The 14,684-nt window shown below is 40.4% G+C and overlaps 2 protein-coding genes across 2 annotated transcripts; one reads left to right on the top strand and one right to left on the bottom strand.

The window, feature by feature from the left end:
- Positions 1-8,132: 8,132 nt before the first annotated feature.
- Positions 8,133-8,570, top strand: LOC141674852 (egg cell-secreted protein 1.1-like). The gene has a single exon (XM_074481556.1). The coding sequence runs from the start codon at positions 8,139-8,141 to the stop codon at positions 8,568-8,570; it is 432 nt and encodes a 143-aa protein (XP_074337657.1). The 5' UTR covers positions 8,133-8,138.
- A 391-nt stretch (positions 8,571-8,961) lies between these two features.
- On the bottom strand, positions 8,962-10,294 carry LOC141672970 (uncharacterized). The gene has a single exon (XM_074479671.1). It carries the CDS (start codon positions 10,246-10,248, stop codon positions 9,358-9,360), a length of 891 nt encoding a protein of 296 aa, XP_074335772.1. The 5' UTR covers positions 10,249-10,294; the 3' UTR covers positions 8,962-9,357.
- Between the last annotated feature and the right edge of the window lie 4,390 nt (positions 10,295-14,684).

Below are 14,684 nucleotides of genomic sequence, written 5' to 3'. Positions count from 1 at the left end.
TTTTGTTTGACTTTTCTGTTTTAAAGTATATGCTTGTGGAAGGATTTTCTTGTCACTTATGGTTTATGTCATTTATTGTATGCATTATCTATCTTTTATTTTCGGCTATAGCGTAGATTCTTGTATTTGTTTGTTTTCTTGACTAGTTTTCGTGTATCTTGGAATGGACGATTTTTTTTGCTTAATGTGTATTTTCCAGTCTTCTCCCCATTTTTTTATTTTTTTTAAATAGATTAGGCGAATGACGAAACTTGTTGATTCATAAAATAGCTTAAAATCTTTTGTTGTCATAAATTAAGTGTTCCTTGATGGGGATCTCATAACGACCCTCATTGCATCGAGGGTTGATTTTTGGTATGGCAGTTATAGCCTTAAGGTTTCAAACATAAGTGAATTACTGATAAAATTTCTTGAGATGAATGTTTTTCCAGGCATTCTTGATTGGTTGATCGTCGTGGTGTGAGAGCTCATAAGTCCCTGCGCTGACAACCCTCGACACTCGGTAAGGGCCTTCCCACATTGGCTTAAGCTTTCCTGAAACAGTGGGCTGTGATGCAGCGGCATCTCGAAGGACTAGGTCATCAACCCTGAAGTGCTTGTTTTTTACTTTCTTGTTAAAGTACTTTGCAGTCTTTTCGTGTTGCGCGATCATGCGGAGTCGAGACTCCTCTCTTGTTTCTTCGAGCAAGTCATTATAAAAGCGCAAGCCCTCGAGTGCGAGGGAAGTCGACCCTTGGGGAAATTAGGCTTATCTCGACGGGTAAGACGGCATCGACGCCATACGCGAGGCGGAAAGGAGTTTCGCCTGTTGCGCTTCGAGGAGTCGTCCTGTAGGACCATAGCACATTCGGGAGCTCATCAACCCAGCAGCGGGGGTTTTCTTCAATTCTTTTCTTTAATCCTTATAGGATGGTTCTATTCGTCACTTCTGCAAGCCCATTGGCCTATAGGTACGCAACTGAGGCCTTGATGTGCTGGATTTTTAACTTTTCTAGAGCTTTCTCAAACTGCGCCCCCACAAATTGCGTGCCATTTTCTGAAACTAAAATCCTTGGATTTCCAAAGCAAAATACCACACATTCCATGAAAAATTCAATCATTTCTTTCTCTCTGATCTTGGAAAGGGGTTTTGCCTCGACCCATTTTGTTGCATAATCCACTGCGACCATGATATATTGGCACTGATTTTTAGACTCTGGAAAGGGCCCTACGATATCTATCCCCCACTGGAAAAAGGGGCATGGGGCGAGTATCGAGTTGAGCTCAGTCGTGGGTCGATGGCTTACGTTTCCATGTAGTTGACATGCTTAGCATTTTCTAACATATTCCTCACAATCTTTGTGAATTGTGGGCCAATATAGTCCTTATTTGATGATCTTTAGGGCTAGATTCTTTTCCCCGAGGTGTTCACCACAGATGCCCGTGTGTACTTCGACCATCGCTTGGTGAGCTTCCTCTGAGGTCAAACAACGGAGTAGCAGTTCAGACAGAGCGCGTCGATACAACGATGAGCCGATTACACAGTAGTTTCTTGCCTTAAACATGAGTGAGCGAGCCTCGCTTTTCCCGTCGGGGAGTTTGTTGTCGATAATATAATCGAGGAATGGCTTTCGCCAGTCAGGGCTATCCTAGATCTGGTTGCCAGATAATTCATCGATGGCAGGGGCCGTTAAGACGTCGACATACACTGGATCGTGATTGACAGGCAAATTGGAGGATGCTAACTTGGCAAGGGAATCTGTCCACTGGTTTTCTTCTCTATCAACATTCGAGAGTTTCCACGAAGGGAACTTCTTAAGTAGTTCTTGTGTTCGTGCCAGGTATTGAGTCATTCTTTCATTGTGTGCCTTGAACTCTCCGCTTATTTATTTAGAGACTAGTTGTGAATCTCCGAATATGTCAATAATCTCGGCCTCGAGGTCCACGGCCAGTTTTAAGCCGGCGATAAGCGCCTCATATTCGGCAACATTATTTGTAGCTGGGAACTCGAATTTTAGAGCTTGTTGGATTTTGAATCCCTTCGGGCTAATTAAGATAATTCCCGCTCCTCCGGAGTCAGCGGTCGAGGATCCGTCGACAAACAACAACCATGGTCTTAAATGATTTTCATCGGGATTCTGAGCTTTGGCTTGGAATTGACATTCGACAATAAAATCCGAAAGGACCTGGGCTTTGAACGTGGCTCGAGGCTTATACTCGATGTAGAATTGACTTAATTCGATGGTCCACGCAGCAAGTCTGCCCGTTATGTCAGGCTTGTGTAGGATCCTCTTCAGAGGTTGATTCATGAGCACATGAATTTCCCTCGCCTGGAAGTAATCTCGCAATTTTCGGCTGGCAACCACTAGGGCATAGACGAGTTTCTCTACCTGTGGATATCTAACCTCCGCATCCCGAAGTGAGTGACTAATGTAGTACATCGAGATTTCTTTTCCCTCTTCGACCCGAACTAGTAGTGCCGTGACTGTTTCGTCGGAGGTTGAGAGATATACCCGCAACGACTCGCCTGATAAGGGCCGAGTGAGGATGGGTGGATTTGTTAGAAATTTTTTTAACTCAGAGAAGTTCTTTTCACATTCATCATTCCATTCGAAGTGCGAGGACTTGGAAGCTTTTTTCATTGCTGAGAAAAAGGGGAGGTATCTTTTTGACGACTGGGGAATAAACCATCGGAGTGCGGCGATACAACCAGTTAGTTTCTGTAAATCCTTAACGAATTTTGGATTCTCCATTTCCAAGATTGTTTTTGTCTGAGATGGATCTGCTTCGATACCTCTTTGGGCAACTAAAAAACCAAGAAATTTCCCCGTAGTAAGACCGAACGAGCACTTAGTTGGGTTTAGCCACATATTATTTTTTCTCACGTTTTCAAATATTTCGCGAAGGTCGGACATATGGTCGGAGGAAAGCTTCGACTTTGTAATCATGTCATCGACATATATCAGCATATTTTTCCCGATCTGCGAGGCGAATATTTTATCTATCATCTGTTGAAAAGTGGCCCCCGCATTGGTTAAACTGAAAGGCATCACTCGGTAGCCGAAGACTCCCAGGAGTGTGATGAATGTAGTCCGCTGCCAATCTTGGGAGTCCATGTTAATCTGGTTGTACCCCGAAAAGGCATCCATAAAATAGAGGAGTTCATTTCCCGCTGTCGCATCAATGAGTTGATCGATGTTTGGCAGTGGGTAAAAGTCTTTAGGGCAAGCCGTATTCACGTCCGAGTAATCAATGCACATTCTTCATTTCCCGTTGCTTTTCTTGACCAGCACTATATCGAGATCCATGTGGGGAATTGCACTGGTCGATAAAGCTGGCCTCGAGTTACCTGTCAATCTCTTGATCGATGGTTGTTCTCTTCTCGGCAGAGAATGTTCGGTGTTTCCGCCTTACTGGCCTGATGCTTTTGCTGATGTGTAAAGAATATCGAGTGACGACCTCCGGAATTCCCGGCATGTCTTTAGGATCCTAGGAAAAAATGTCAGAGAATTCACGAATAAGGCTCGCGATATCTTTCTGTAATAGTTCAGGGTGATTCTTGCCAATTCTTGTGATTTTCTCAGGATTTCCCTCAACTACCTCGATTTCTTCGGTTTCTTCGACAGGAGAGCAAGAGTTGTTGGTGGGTGGGTCGACGAGTGCTCTGGGGTCGATGTCGAGCACTTGGTTAACCTCAAGTTCTTCGTCTGACTTCTTTCTTGGAGATACCGTGGTTAAGTAGTACTTTCTTGTTGTCGCCTGGTCACCGGTCATTTCTCCTACACCAAATTCTATGGGGAATTTCATTTTCAAATGGGAAATGGAAGTTATAGCTCGGAGTGCGGTGATAGTTGTTCACCCCAATATGGCATTGAAACTAGAGGAGGCACAAATCACATGAAACTTGATTATCTTCCAAACTTGACACGGTTGAGAACCAAAAAGCACCGGCATGTCGATAGTTCCTACCACATGAACCTCATTCCCAGTGAAACCATACAACGGTGTTCGAGAGTTCTCAAGTCTTTGATCCCCGATATCCATTCTGGAGAAAGCGTGATGGTCCAAGACGTTGATGGAGCTGTCATTGTCAACTAGCATTTTCTTAACTGTGTTGTTTCCCACACGCGTGGTAATGACAAGGGCGTCCTGATGGCCTTCGATGAGACCGGAACGATAGTCGTCATCGGAGAAAGAGATGACCGGGAAGGGATTTACTCGAGGGCGTTTAGCTATCGAGAGATTGACATTAAAAACTTCTCGAGCATAAAGCTTGCGAGAGTTGTGAGAGAGGCCCCCGGCGGCTATACCACCAAAGATGACATCGATGACCCGGTCCTCTTCATCTCTATGATGGCGTATGGGCGCATCATCTTGTTGCACATAGTGGATAAGTTGTCATCGGCGAATATTTCCTTCAATGAGGTTGCTGAGTTGAAAGCATTGTTCTGTTGTATGGCCGGTGTCTTCATGATAATCGCAATACCTGGAGCTTGGGGGTCTGCCCGGTTTCATGGGTCTCGGAGGACGGTAATCTGGTTCCATTTTCAATATTGCTAAAATTGTTGCCTTCTCGGCGTTGAGTTTAGTAAATTCTTTCTCAGGTCGATTACAGGGCTGCCAATCCCTTTCTCTTCTATCCCTCGGGAGGTGGTCAACTGTACGCGATGGTGGTGATTGGCGACGCTCTCGGCGTCATTCGCGCACGGGCGACCGAGGACTATCGCTACAACGTCATTCATATCTTGACACACGACGAGGAGATTGGATGCAGCTTACTTCATCTTGAAGCATCATGTGATGTTCTATAATCTGAAATGCGGCTTGAAGGGTTTTTGGTCTTTTCTCAAAAATTTCTTCTAGGAGAAGTCTGTGTCTAGATTTATTAATGCCCGCTGTCAAGAAGTTGACGGCCATCTGCTCTATCAAATCCGGTATTTCTGCTATTTCCTCTCTGAATCGAGTTAACAAATTTCGGAGGCTCTCCCCGGAGCGTTGGTGCATTGTCATCAAGGACGATGTGACTTTGATGCCTTTGTAGTTACTGGAGAATCGAGCTTGGAACTTGCTCTTTAGAGTTTTCCATGAATCGATTGACCGCGGGGGTCGATTATTGTACCATCGAAGGGCTGTGCCCTGGAGGCAAGTGGAGAAAAACTGACAACGAGCGATCTCTGAGTGGCCGAAGAAGGCCATGCGGCCGTCGAAGGTGTTGAGAAATGCTAACGGGTCAGAAGATCCGTCGAAATGATCGAGGGAAAGAATTTTTAGCGTCCTGTCGATGCGTGCTTTCTCGAGGACCAACGATAGGGGGCTCCCGGAGACAGTTTTGAATCCTGACTGATTTCGTATTATGGTGCGTATTTGAGCGATTTCCTCCTGCATTTTGGCGAATTCCTCATGGGAGATGGACTCTGTGGATTCGGTTCGCTGAGAGACATCGGCAGACGATATTGTGCGCTGTCGATGCTCGCGCGGTTGTAAGTTTGTTGACTCTGCTGATGGCTCATATTCGTATTCGACGTCATCATCTTCATCGTAGAGCTCATCATCTTGTCCCTGGTTCTGAATTGACGCTTGCTGGAGCTCTCGGCGGAGACGATGAATTTCACGCTGTCGCTGAAGCTTGGCTTGGGGCATTCGAGTCTCACGTTCCAGGAGTTCAAGTTCTTCATCTGAGTAAGGCAGCTCTTCCGGGTCTTCCTTGTCTTGAGCCTTTAGCATTTCTCTCTTTTCGAGATGGAGTCGCATGTCACTTGAGAGAACCTTTTTGTCTTTGGATGTCTGGACTCTTAAACGCTAATCTGATTTGAACTTTCTCTTCTTGTCTCTTTGATCTGCATCTTTCAAGTTCACCGGCTGATCATGGGAAGCTCCTTCCGGTGGAGGAAATAAACATTTCGGTTTCAATGTTGATTGTTTGGGCGGTTCTTGACCACCGTGGGTCGAGGGGTCAGCTGCAATTTCTGCCGTCAACTCCTTTACCTGAGTTGGTCCGGCTGTTCCCGCATCAATTTCTTTCACAATCATATCTCGGTTGGATCTGTAGAGTAAAGCTCTTTCTAGCGCCAAATGATATGTCTTAATATTTAATAACAACTAAGACTAATTTTTGAGGAGTTGCTTTCTTTACTCAATTAGCCAACCTCTTAAATGAGGTTGGTCCTTTTTTATTTAAAGGTAGTCCTAAAGGGGCTATTTCTTTACAATGTCTTAATATTTAATAACAACTAAGACTAATTTTTGAGGAGTTGCTTTCTTTACTCAATTAGCCAACCTCTTAAATGAGGTTGGTCCTTTTTTATTTAAAGGTAGTCCTAAAGGGGCTATTTCTTTACAAGTGGGCCTCTAGGGCCAATATACAGATATTACATTTTTTTCTATCCTAAGTCTTTTTGGGCTCCCTCTTGTTTCAGCCCATGGTCCAACACCTCCTTTCATTGTTTACGAACTTAAAGCATATTTTTTTTTACCAAGTAAACTCACACACTCCCGGGTGGGGAACCCTTGACCTCCTTCATCGAAGGCAAGAGTTCAACCACTGCAACAACTTTTTGTTGGAATGGAAAGACATATTTCCAATGTCGAAATGAACTCAGGTCGGCTCGGCTGTTTCGCCAAAACAAATGGATGGGCTGTACAGTTGCACTACAGGATCATTGCATGGTTCCTGTATAAATTTCTTTTGCTGCTGCTGCTGTGCAGCAGTCTAAGAACCTTCGTGTAGTGGAGATTCATTTTATTGCAGAAGATCTACAACTTAATGAAACGCATCCAAGATGTAGACTATTATTGCAAATGAAACCATTGCTACAATATTTTCAATAGGCTACTGCAAATGGAACCATTGTGCCAACATTCCCACCAGTGACCAACCAAGTAAACTATCGAGATAAGCTCTGCAACTCAGAGAACTCGAGCACTTTGAACGATTAGATATGTTACTGAAACAAAGTGATTTTCTAGGAAGCATTTTCAGCAGATCATATTACAATCTACATGCATTCAAGCACAGCATCAATTGTTTAATTTTATGGTTTACCTTGAAAATATAAGTATTCCAACTAATCTATCATAACATTGTTTGTCTATAATTTGGATCCAACTTTTTGCACTGGCATGGCATGAAATTAACTCCAGAAGACTATCTTATGCTAGTGATATACAAATATTTGGATATATGGATGATTCGTGATTATCAAAGAAAGGATCGAGTCCTATGTCAGTAAATACTGCTTAGAAGCAAGCGAGATGGAATCTGAACCATGGTGGCCTAAGGTACAGATCCTCAACAACTAAAGTAGATGCATAAACCATTTCATGGGTACCATTGCTTATCATGACTTCACAGCAATTTCCGAGGAGGTTCAATTGTAAGCACTAAGATGGAACAGATGAACCTCAGAATGTCCAAACTGAGGCCCGAGAACAAGATGCTGTCTCTCTTTCCTACTACATTTCAAGCTTCAAAAGTAGCAGCAACGTAGTATATGTTGTTGTATCATATGTTAGGAGCATACCATCTTCAGCCAAATCTGGGATCATGGGGAATGGAGTTCCTACAACTATTTCCATCAGATTTGATGATTTGAAGGTCAAAATGTCTGTTAACTGAGGAAGATAGGAAATTCATTAAGTATTCAGTTGCAAAATTATATAGGCTAATTCATGTAAAATTGCATTGTTCAACTAAGAAAGTAAAATCAAATTTTATCTTGAATCATAGTAACTAATGAGTACTATGATTTATGTTTCTGTAGATTTGAGCTTTTGATTCAGCAAATGTGACAAGTATTGTTGAACTAGTTGATAATACAACATTAGTATGGTCTGCAGAGGAGAGTGAAATAAATAAACTCGTTTCAAGATTACCATACTATTAAATCTGATAAAATAAAATTACTAAAATCATTTTTCACTTTAAAAAAACACCAATACAGAAAATATCTTTCAGCTTCTAATTTTTGTAAAAAAATCAGTTAATAAGTCCTGGTGGCTGGTACTAATAAAGCCAGTAAAAGTCTCAACTCTTTGTTTTCCCTCTTAAAACTTCCTTTAATTATGCTCTTTCACCTCCCATCAGTTATACACTACCACCTATATAAAAAGACCCTCCAGGCTCCAATAGTCTCACTTATCTCTATTCATCTCTCCCTACCATGGCCAACTCTTACAAGATTTTTTTCTGCATCTTCCTCACATTATGTTTCATATCTACCACTGTGATGACTCGGCCAATATCAGTCTCGAAATCAACACTTGTATCCCGACTTAAGCTTGATAAAGAAGAGAGCTCAACAGCTTGTTGGGACTCATTGTTTCAACTCCAATCCTGCACTGGTGAAGTCATTCTGTTCTTCCTCAATGGAGAAACTTACCTAGGCCCGAGCTGTTGTCGTGCCATCAGGATCATAGAACACGATTGCTGGCCTTCCATGCTTGGTTCACTTGGATTCACTTCCGAAGAAGGTGATATTCTCCGTGGCTACTGTGATGCCTCCAACTCTACTGTCACCCCTCCTCCACACACTGCTAATACCACTACAAATACCTCCCATTATCTAGTCCCTATAATGGTTCAAAACCCTTAATCTGTAGCTATCTTATGCTCAATAATGAAATAAACTGCAGATTTCATCTATCTTCTCTCTGTTATTTCTGTCATTACTTGAGTTTGTTGACAATCAGTCATCTGTTTTTGAGGCTCTTGTTCGATTTTGTAATGTTTATGTTCTGATATAAATGTTTCGATTTTGTACTGTTTTCGCATTTCACAAATAAACTAGAAGGCTCAGAATGCATACCTGGGATCCCCACACACACACAACCAGAAATTACAAGCAAAAAACACCGAGTTATTGAACATTGACTGTTAATTCGTTATACAGAACAACGAAGAACTCACATTTTATCAAATTCAAGAGAACTCGACATTAACAACTCAACTCAGAATCGTAAACAATTCAGCAATCAGGACTTTTTTTGGTCTTTACATAAAAAAGGTTTTGATCTGTGAGACCTATATATCAGAATGATGCTAACAGTGAAGCTACAAGAAAGAAACAGACTTGAGTATCGAATCTAAAAAGCAATTCACAATTTATCGAATTCAAGACTAGCACATTTCCCTCAACATCGACAACTAAGAACTGTAAACAATTCAGCAATCAGGATTTTGATTACGAACAAATTTTTCGAGACCTAAAATATCAGAACGATGACAGACGACAAACAAATTTTTCGACACCTAAATTCCATTCGCTACGGAAACATTTACATTTTATCAAACTCGAAACAAGCACAATTTCCTCAGCATCGACAACTAAGAATCGTAGACAATTCAGCAAATCAGGAATTTACATACAGATTTTTCGAGACCTAAAAATCAGAACGATGACGCTCAACATACTTCGAGAACCTTCCATGACGATCATGTCCATTTGGTCCATGATGACGTCTCTCCTTCCTCCTCGCTACCTTTGCGCGATTCTTCCTTTTCGACATCTCACTCCTACCCTCTGATCGCATTGGTGACTCTGATGATCGCGGAGAATCAACCGATTCAGGCTCCGGCCTCGGAGATAACATCGGAGACATCACCGGAGACTCAAAACTCATCGGAGAACCAAAATTGACCGGAGAGATTGCCGGAGACTCAAAACTCACCGGAGACATCGCCGGAGAAGCAAAATTAGACTCAATTGACGCCTGAGGAGCCAAATCGCGAGAAAAATCGTTACGAATCTCATGATCCGAATTACGAGCAAATTCATCGAGGCTTAATTCACCGGGAACTAAAATTCCGTCAAGTCCGTGAACAACGATCCTCGATCCAACAAACAAATCCGGCAAGGCAATCGCAATGCCGTCAACAACAGTATCATTCACCGCATTCTGATTCACAAGCACACTATAATGCGTCAACAGCGTATCGAGATAACACACATTCTGCAGATCATCAATCGTGTGGCGTCCATTGACAACATGATAGAACAGAGTCTGTGTGTAAGTAGTAGAAGGAGAGATCATGTCGAGAGAGTAGAGATTCGAGTCGAGAGGAGCGAAGAGAGTGAAAGAGGCATTGGAGTTTGAAGAGGAGAGGAGAGTGTATCGGAGATCGGAGGTGGAGATAGCGTTCCCGAAGAGATTGTAGTTGGAGAGACGGAGAGAGGTTTCGGTTGCGGTGAGCTGTTGGTCGAGAGTGAGGGAGAGAGAGGGAGAGATTAGGAGAGAGATGAGAGAGAGTGTGAGGAGAGAGATTGTTGACATTTTGTGGTTGCAGAGAGATCGAGAGAGTGCGAGAGTCTGAGAGAGAGGAGTTTGTTAGAGGTTTTGTAGTTTTTGGATCTTGAATTGGCGGGAAGGGGGTTGATTCTTAGCCATTGGATTGCGTTTTGATCTGACGGTGTAGGTTTGTGTGTGTCAATTGGGGTTTATTTGGGGGAATAAGTTATTTTTGTTGTTTAAATTGTGTTGTTTAGAAGTCAAATGAAAATTTAAGTCGTGTCATCTTCGAGTTATTTTGGAAAATATAAAAATCAGATAGAATTGCATCTAAATCGTACTAAATTTATATTTGTCATAATTACATTTTGGCTTATTAACCTTTTGGCCTCTCTGAAGTATACGTGTTTATATCTATAAATTCCTGAAATCTGCAAGCGTACTCATTAACCTCCAATTTATGTATTTTCATATCTTTTAACCCCTAACCCGATATTATCATAAAAATGTTATATATCTGATGAGCAAAACTGTCTTTTTTTATTGATATTCCCTCCAAAACAGAAAAAACTCTCCCGCCAAACCTCATAGCCCCGTTAGAGCTGCAAATGAACAGAGCCGTTCGTGAACAAAACTCGGGATCGGCTCGTTTAAGTGAACTCGGCTCGGCTCGTTTTCTTAAACGAGCCGATCATAAACAAAAAAACAAGCTCGGATAATTAAACGAGTCGAGCCGAGTTTTTGGTATGTTCGGCTCGGACTCGACTCGTTTAGCTCGAACTCGGTAACTCGGTTCGGCTCGGATAAATTTTTTATATATAACATATAATAAATATTTACTAATCACTTGTATAAAGATTTTAAATTTTTTAATTAAAATTTAATACCAATTTTAAAGTAAAATGATTAAATTAATAAAAATTTATTACATATTTTAACAATAAATAATTTAATTAATTTCATACATATCACTAGAACTTGATTACTTTAACAAACAATTTCTAATTGAACTTAAGCCTAAATTTCACCTCACTTTTATTAGAGGAGTCTAAGATAAAATTGACCAAAGTTACGATTTCGAATAAATTAAAATAGTGAGTTGTTAAAATAAATTATAACATTATAATAATTTAAAAAAAATAACTTTTAATAATTATATTTTTCAACCACTTAAAGGGGCTTGCTTCCTTTATTTTATTTTATATGTCTTTTCTAATATAAACCAATTAACTAAAAAATATCAAAAATTACTAAATCTTTGACAATCGACATCAACAATTTAAAAGTAATGTGCGATTTATAAAGTTATGTATGTTTCAATAATTTAAAATAAAAATGATTTTGTTCTTAAAACTCGACTTGTGAAATAAATTGATAAAATTTTATGAATTAAGAAACAAGTGTAGAGTGTGAGTGCGCTTATATAATTGTAAGATGAAATTAGTATTTGATCTCCATGCATATAACTTATAAAATTAGAAATTATACCTTAAACTTGGTCGATTAAAAAATATATACGAACTATTAGTGGACAACTCGACTTGGCTCGAGTTCGGCTCGGCTCGGTTGTTCGTGAGCAAACTCGTGTTCGACTCGGCTCAGCTTATTTATAAAAGAGCTGATCGTGAACATTTTTTTTCGGCTCGGTTTTTTAACTCGGCTCGGCTCGTTTTAAAAAAAATATGTTCGGCTCGGCTCGGACAGAACTCGGCTCGGTTCTGTTTGTTTACAGCTCTAGCCCATGTGGTTATATAAATATACATATATGTGTGTATTAGGTAATGTTTTATTAGAGGAGTGAAGAAAATGGAACCTAATTGTTGGTGTGGAAGAGCATTAGTGCTAAGAACTTCTTGGACGGATGCATATCCGGGAAGGCGATTCTGGGTTGTTTCCGTTTGATGGTAAGCATCTATGTATATGTCAATTTCTTGTATTTTTGGGTCATGAATTATCATAAGTGTGTTTATGGATTTGCAGGAGGACCGGAGGAATTCATGTAACTTTCATTTATGGTTTGACCCTTCTATGTGCCAAAGATCAAGAATGATTATTCCTAGGCTGCTGATAAAAATAGATAAGTTAGACGATGATTTGGGCAAGCATGAGGCTGCTGTTGAAAACAAAGGGAAGAAGAGAAGCCCCATTTTGTATTACGTAGTTATGATATTATTAGTGTGGGTGTTTGTAGTGTTGAACAAAGAAATAGAGTCGATGCCAAAGAAGCCCGTCGTGAAAGCTTAATGATTGTACCTGAGACCCCATCCCCCAACCAGCCAACTAATATAAATTTTGCAATCAAGAAAGAACTTGGACACGACCACGAGATTGTAGGGAGAAAGCGCCACTTCACAACAATGGGTATCAATAGAAATATAGACCAGCCAAGAGGCAACTATGTTTGTGATTTTTATTAGGGAATGGGGATAATGGTTCAAGATCAGGCTCAGCTTATTCAGAGATCTGTTCATTAGTTGCGCAACATTTTGCACGAATGCACGAAGTTTTGGTCGAGATAAGTGTGACTTCAACTCTGAATTATGGCCTCTTGACACTATTAGTAGCTAAAACACGCGCTAAAATTCACGCAAGTATACGCGTTCACAAGTAGTATAAGATATAAATCAGATTAGTTCCCATAGAGACTCTTTTTAGTTAACTTAAGATTATGCACCTATGCAACAATGGTATGGCTATCGTTCAATGCTAAGACAAATAATAATTTGGGTTTTGATTAAACTAAGAGATTATACTAAATAGCATTAACTAAGAGAATTAAGGTTGAATTACTTATATAAGACAAAGATGGGATTCTAACTTCATTACTACTTCATTTAAAGTCATTATTCTTAGCCTTAGCATATGATGGTGATGACAACTAATCAGATTACACGAAACTAGTAAACGCCAACTTTCGTTGTACGAATACCCTACTACCAGACATCCACAAAAGAGATAGAAGCTGAATAGACACCAATTATGTTGAGACCCTATATATCTATAGAATTTGACAACATAAAGGTTTCATGCGCAAGTTATCTATCTTGATTACATAGGGCAAGTAAGATGGTTAAAATTACCTACGAATCATGCATAACAATTACACATGAACCTAAGCTAGCATGGTTTGCGTAGACATTGGTCCACATACATCTGTGTGTAACAATCCTAGCAAATCTATAGCCCTCTCTCCATGTCCACTAAATGGAAATTTGGTCATTTTACCCAATAGACAAGACTCACATGTAGGATATGATTCAAAATCAAAGGGGTCAAGTAACCCTTCCTTATGTAATATCCGCAGTCTATTTTCACTAATATGACCAAGTCCGCAGTGCCACAAGAAAGTGAGATTTTCATCATCCCTTTTTCTTTTATTAGTATGTTCAATTTGTAGTAAAGTATGCTCTATGTCACATACATACAGACCATTGTTTAAAATACCACTTCCATAAAGAATATTATCTCTAAGAATTGAACATTTATTATTCTGAATAACAAACGAAAATCCAACCAAGTCTAACATGGAATATAAATAATATTCCTCACAATCGAGGGAACAAAATAACAATTATTTAGAACAATAGTCTTGCCCGGAGGCATATGTAAATGAAATGATCATACAGCTTCAGCAGCAACTCTTGCTCCATTTCCCATCCGTAGAATCACCTTCTCTTCTTCAAGAGTCCTACTTCTCCTTAGTCCCTGCAACGAATTGCAAATATGAGAACCACAGGCGGTATCTAATACCTAAGTAGAAATTTGACTTAGTGACATATTAACTTCGATCATGAACATACCTGGATCAGAAGCGATAGTCTCACTACCCTTCTTCTTCTTCGATACCTGAATCAGAAGCCACTATCTACATCATCAAAAATATATCCCAACCCCTTATCATGGGGTGCACCTAAGAATGAATAACTCAAATGATCTGTCAGTCGGTTGAGCTCAAGTGTGGGAGCTTCTTCGATAGATGGTTCAAAACGCTCCTGAGAAATTTTCAGCTCTGCTAACCCAAGAGAATCGAATGGCATATCCAACTTCCTCTTCCACGGAGGTGCATTCACAACCTGCATTTGCTCTGCTCCTTCTTCATGTTCAATAAGCAATTGCTCAGGCTCCGAATTTATGACAGAATCTACACACTCTACTTTAAAGCACTCCTCTTTAGCTGTGGGTAACTTTATTGCCTTGAACACATTAAAAGTGACCTTTTGATCGTGAATCTTCATCGTAAGCTCTCCTTTTTACACATCGATCATAGTTTGGACAGTATCTAAGAATGGTCTTCCCAAGATGATGGGAATCTTCTTATCCTCCTTTAAGTCCAGAATTACAAAATCAGCAGGGAAGATGAGTTTGTCCACCTTAACCAAGACATCCTCTACTATTCCTTGCGGATAAGCGATGAAACGATCAGCTAGTTGCAATAACATGTATGTCGGTTTTGGATCAGGTAGACCAAGCTTCTTGAAGAT

The sequence above is a fragment of the Apium graveolens genome, chromosome 7 (genome assembly GCF_009905375.1).
Source record: "Apium graveolens cultivar Ventura chromosome 7, ASM990537v1, whole genome shotgun sequence".
NCBI lineage: Eukaryota > Viridiplantae > Streptophyta > Magnoliopsida > Apiales > Apiaceae > Apium > Apium graveolens.
This window is presented reverse-complemented; position numbering and strand designations above follow the sequence as displayed.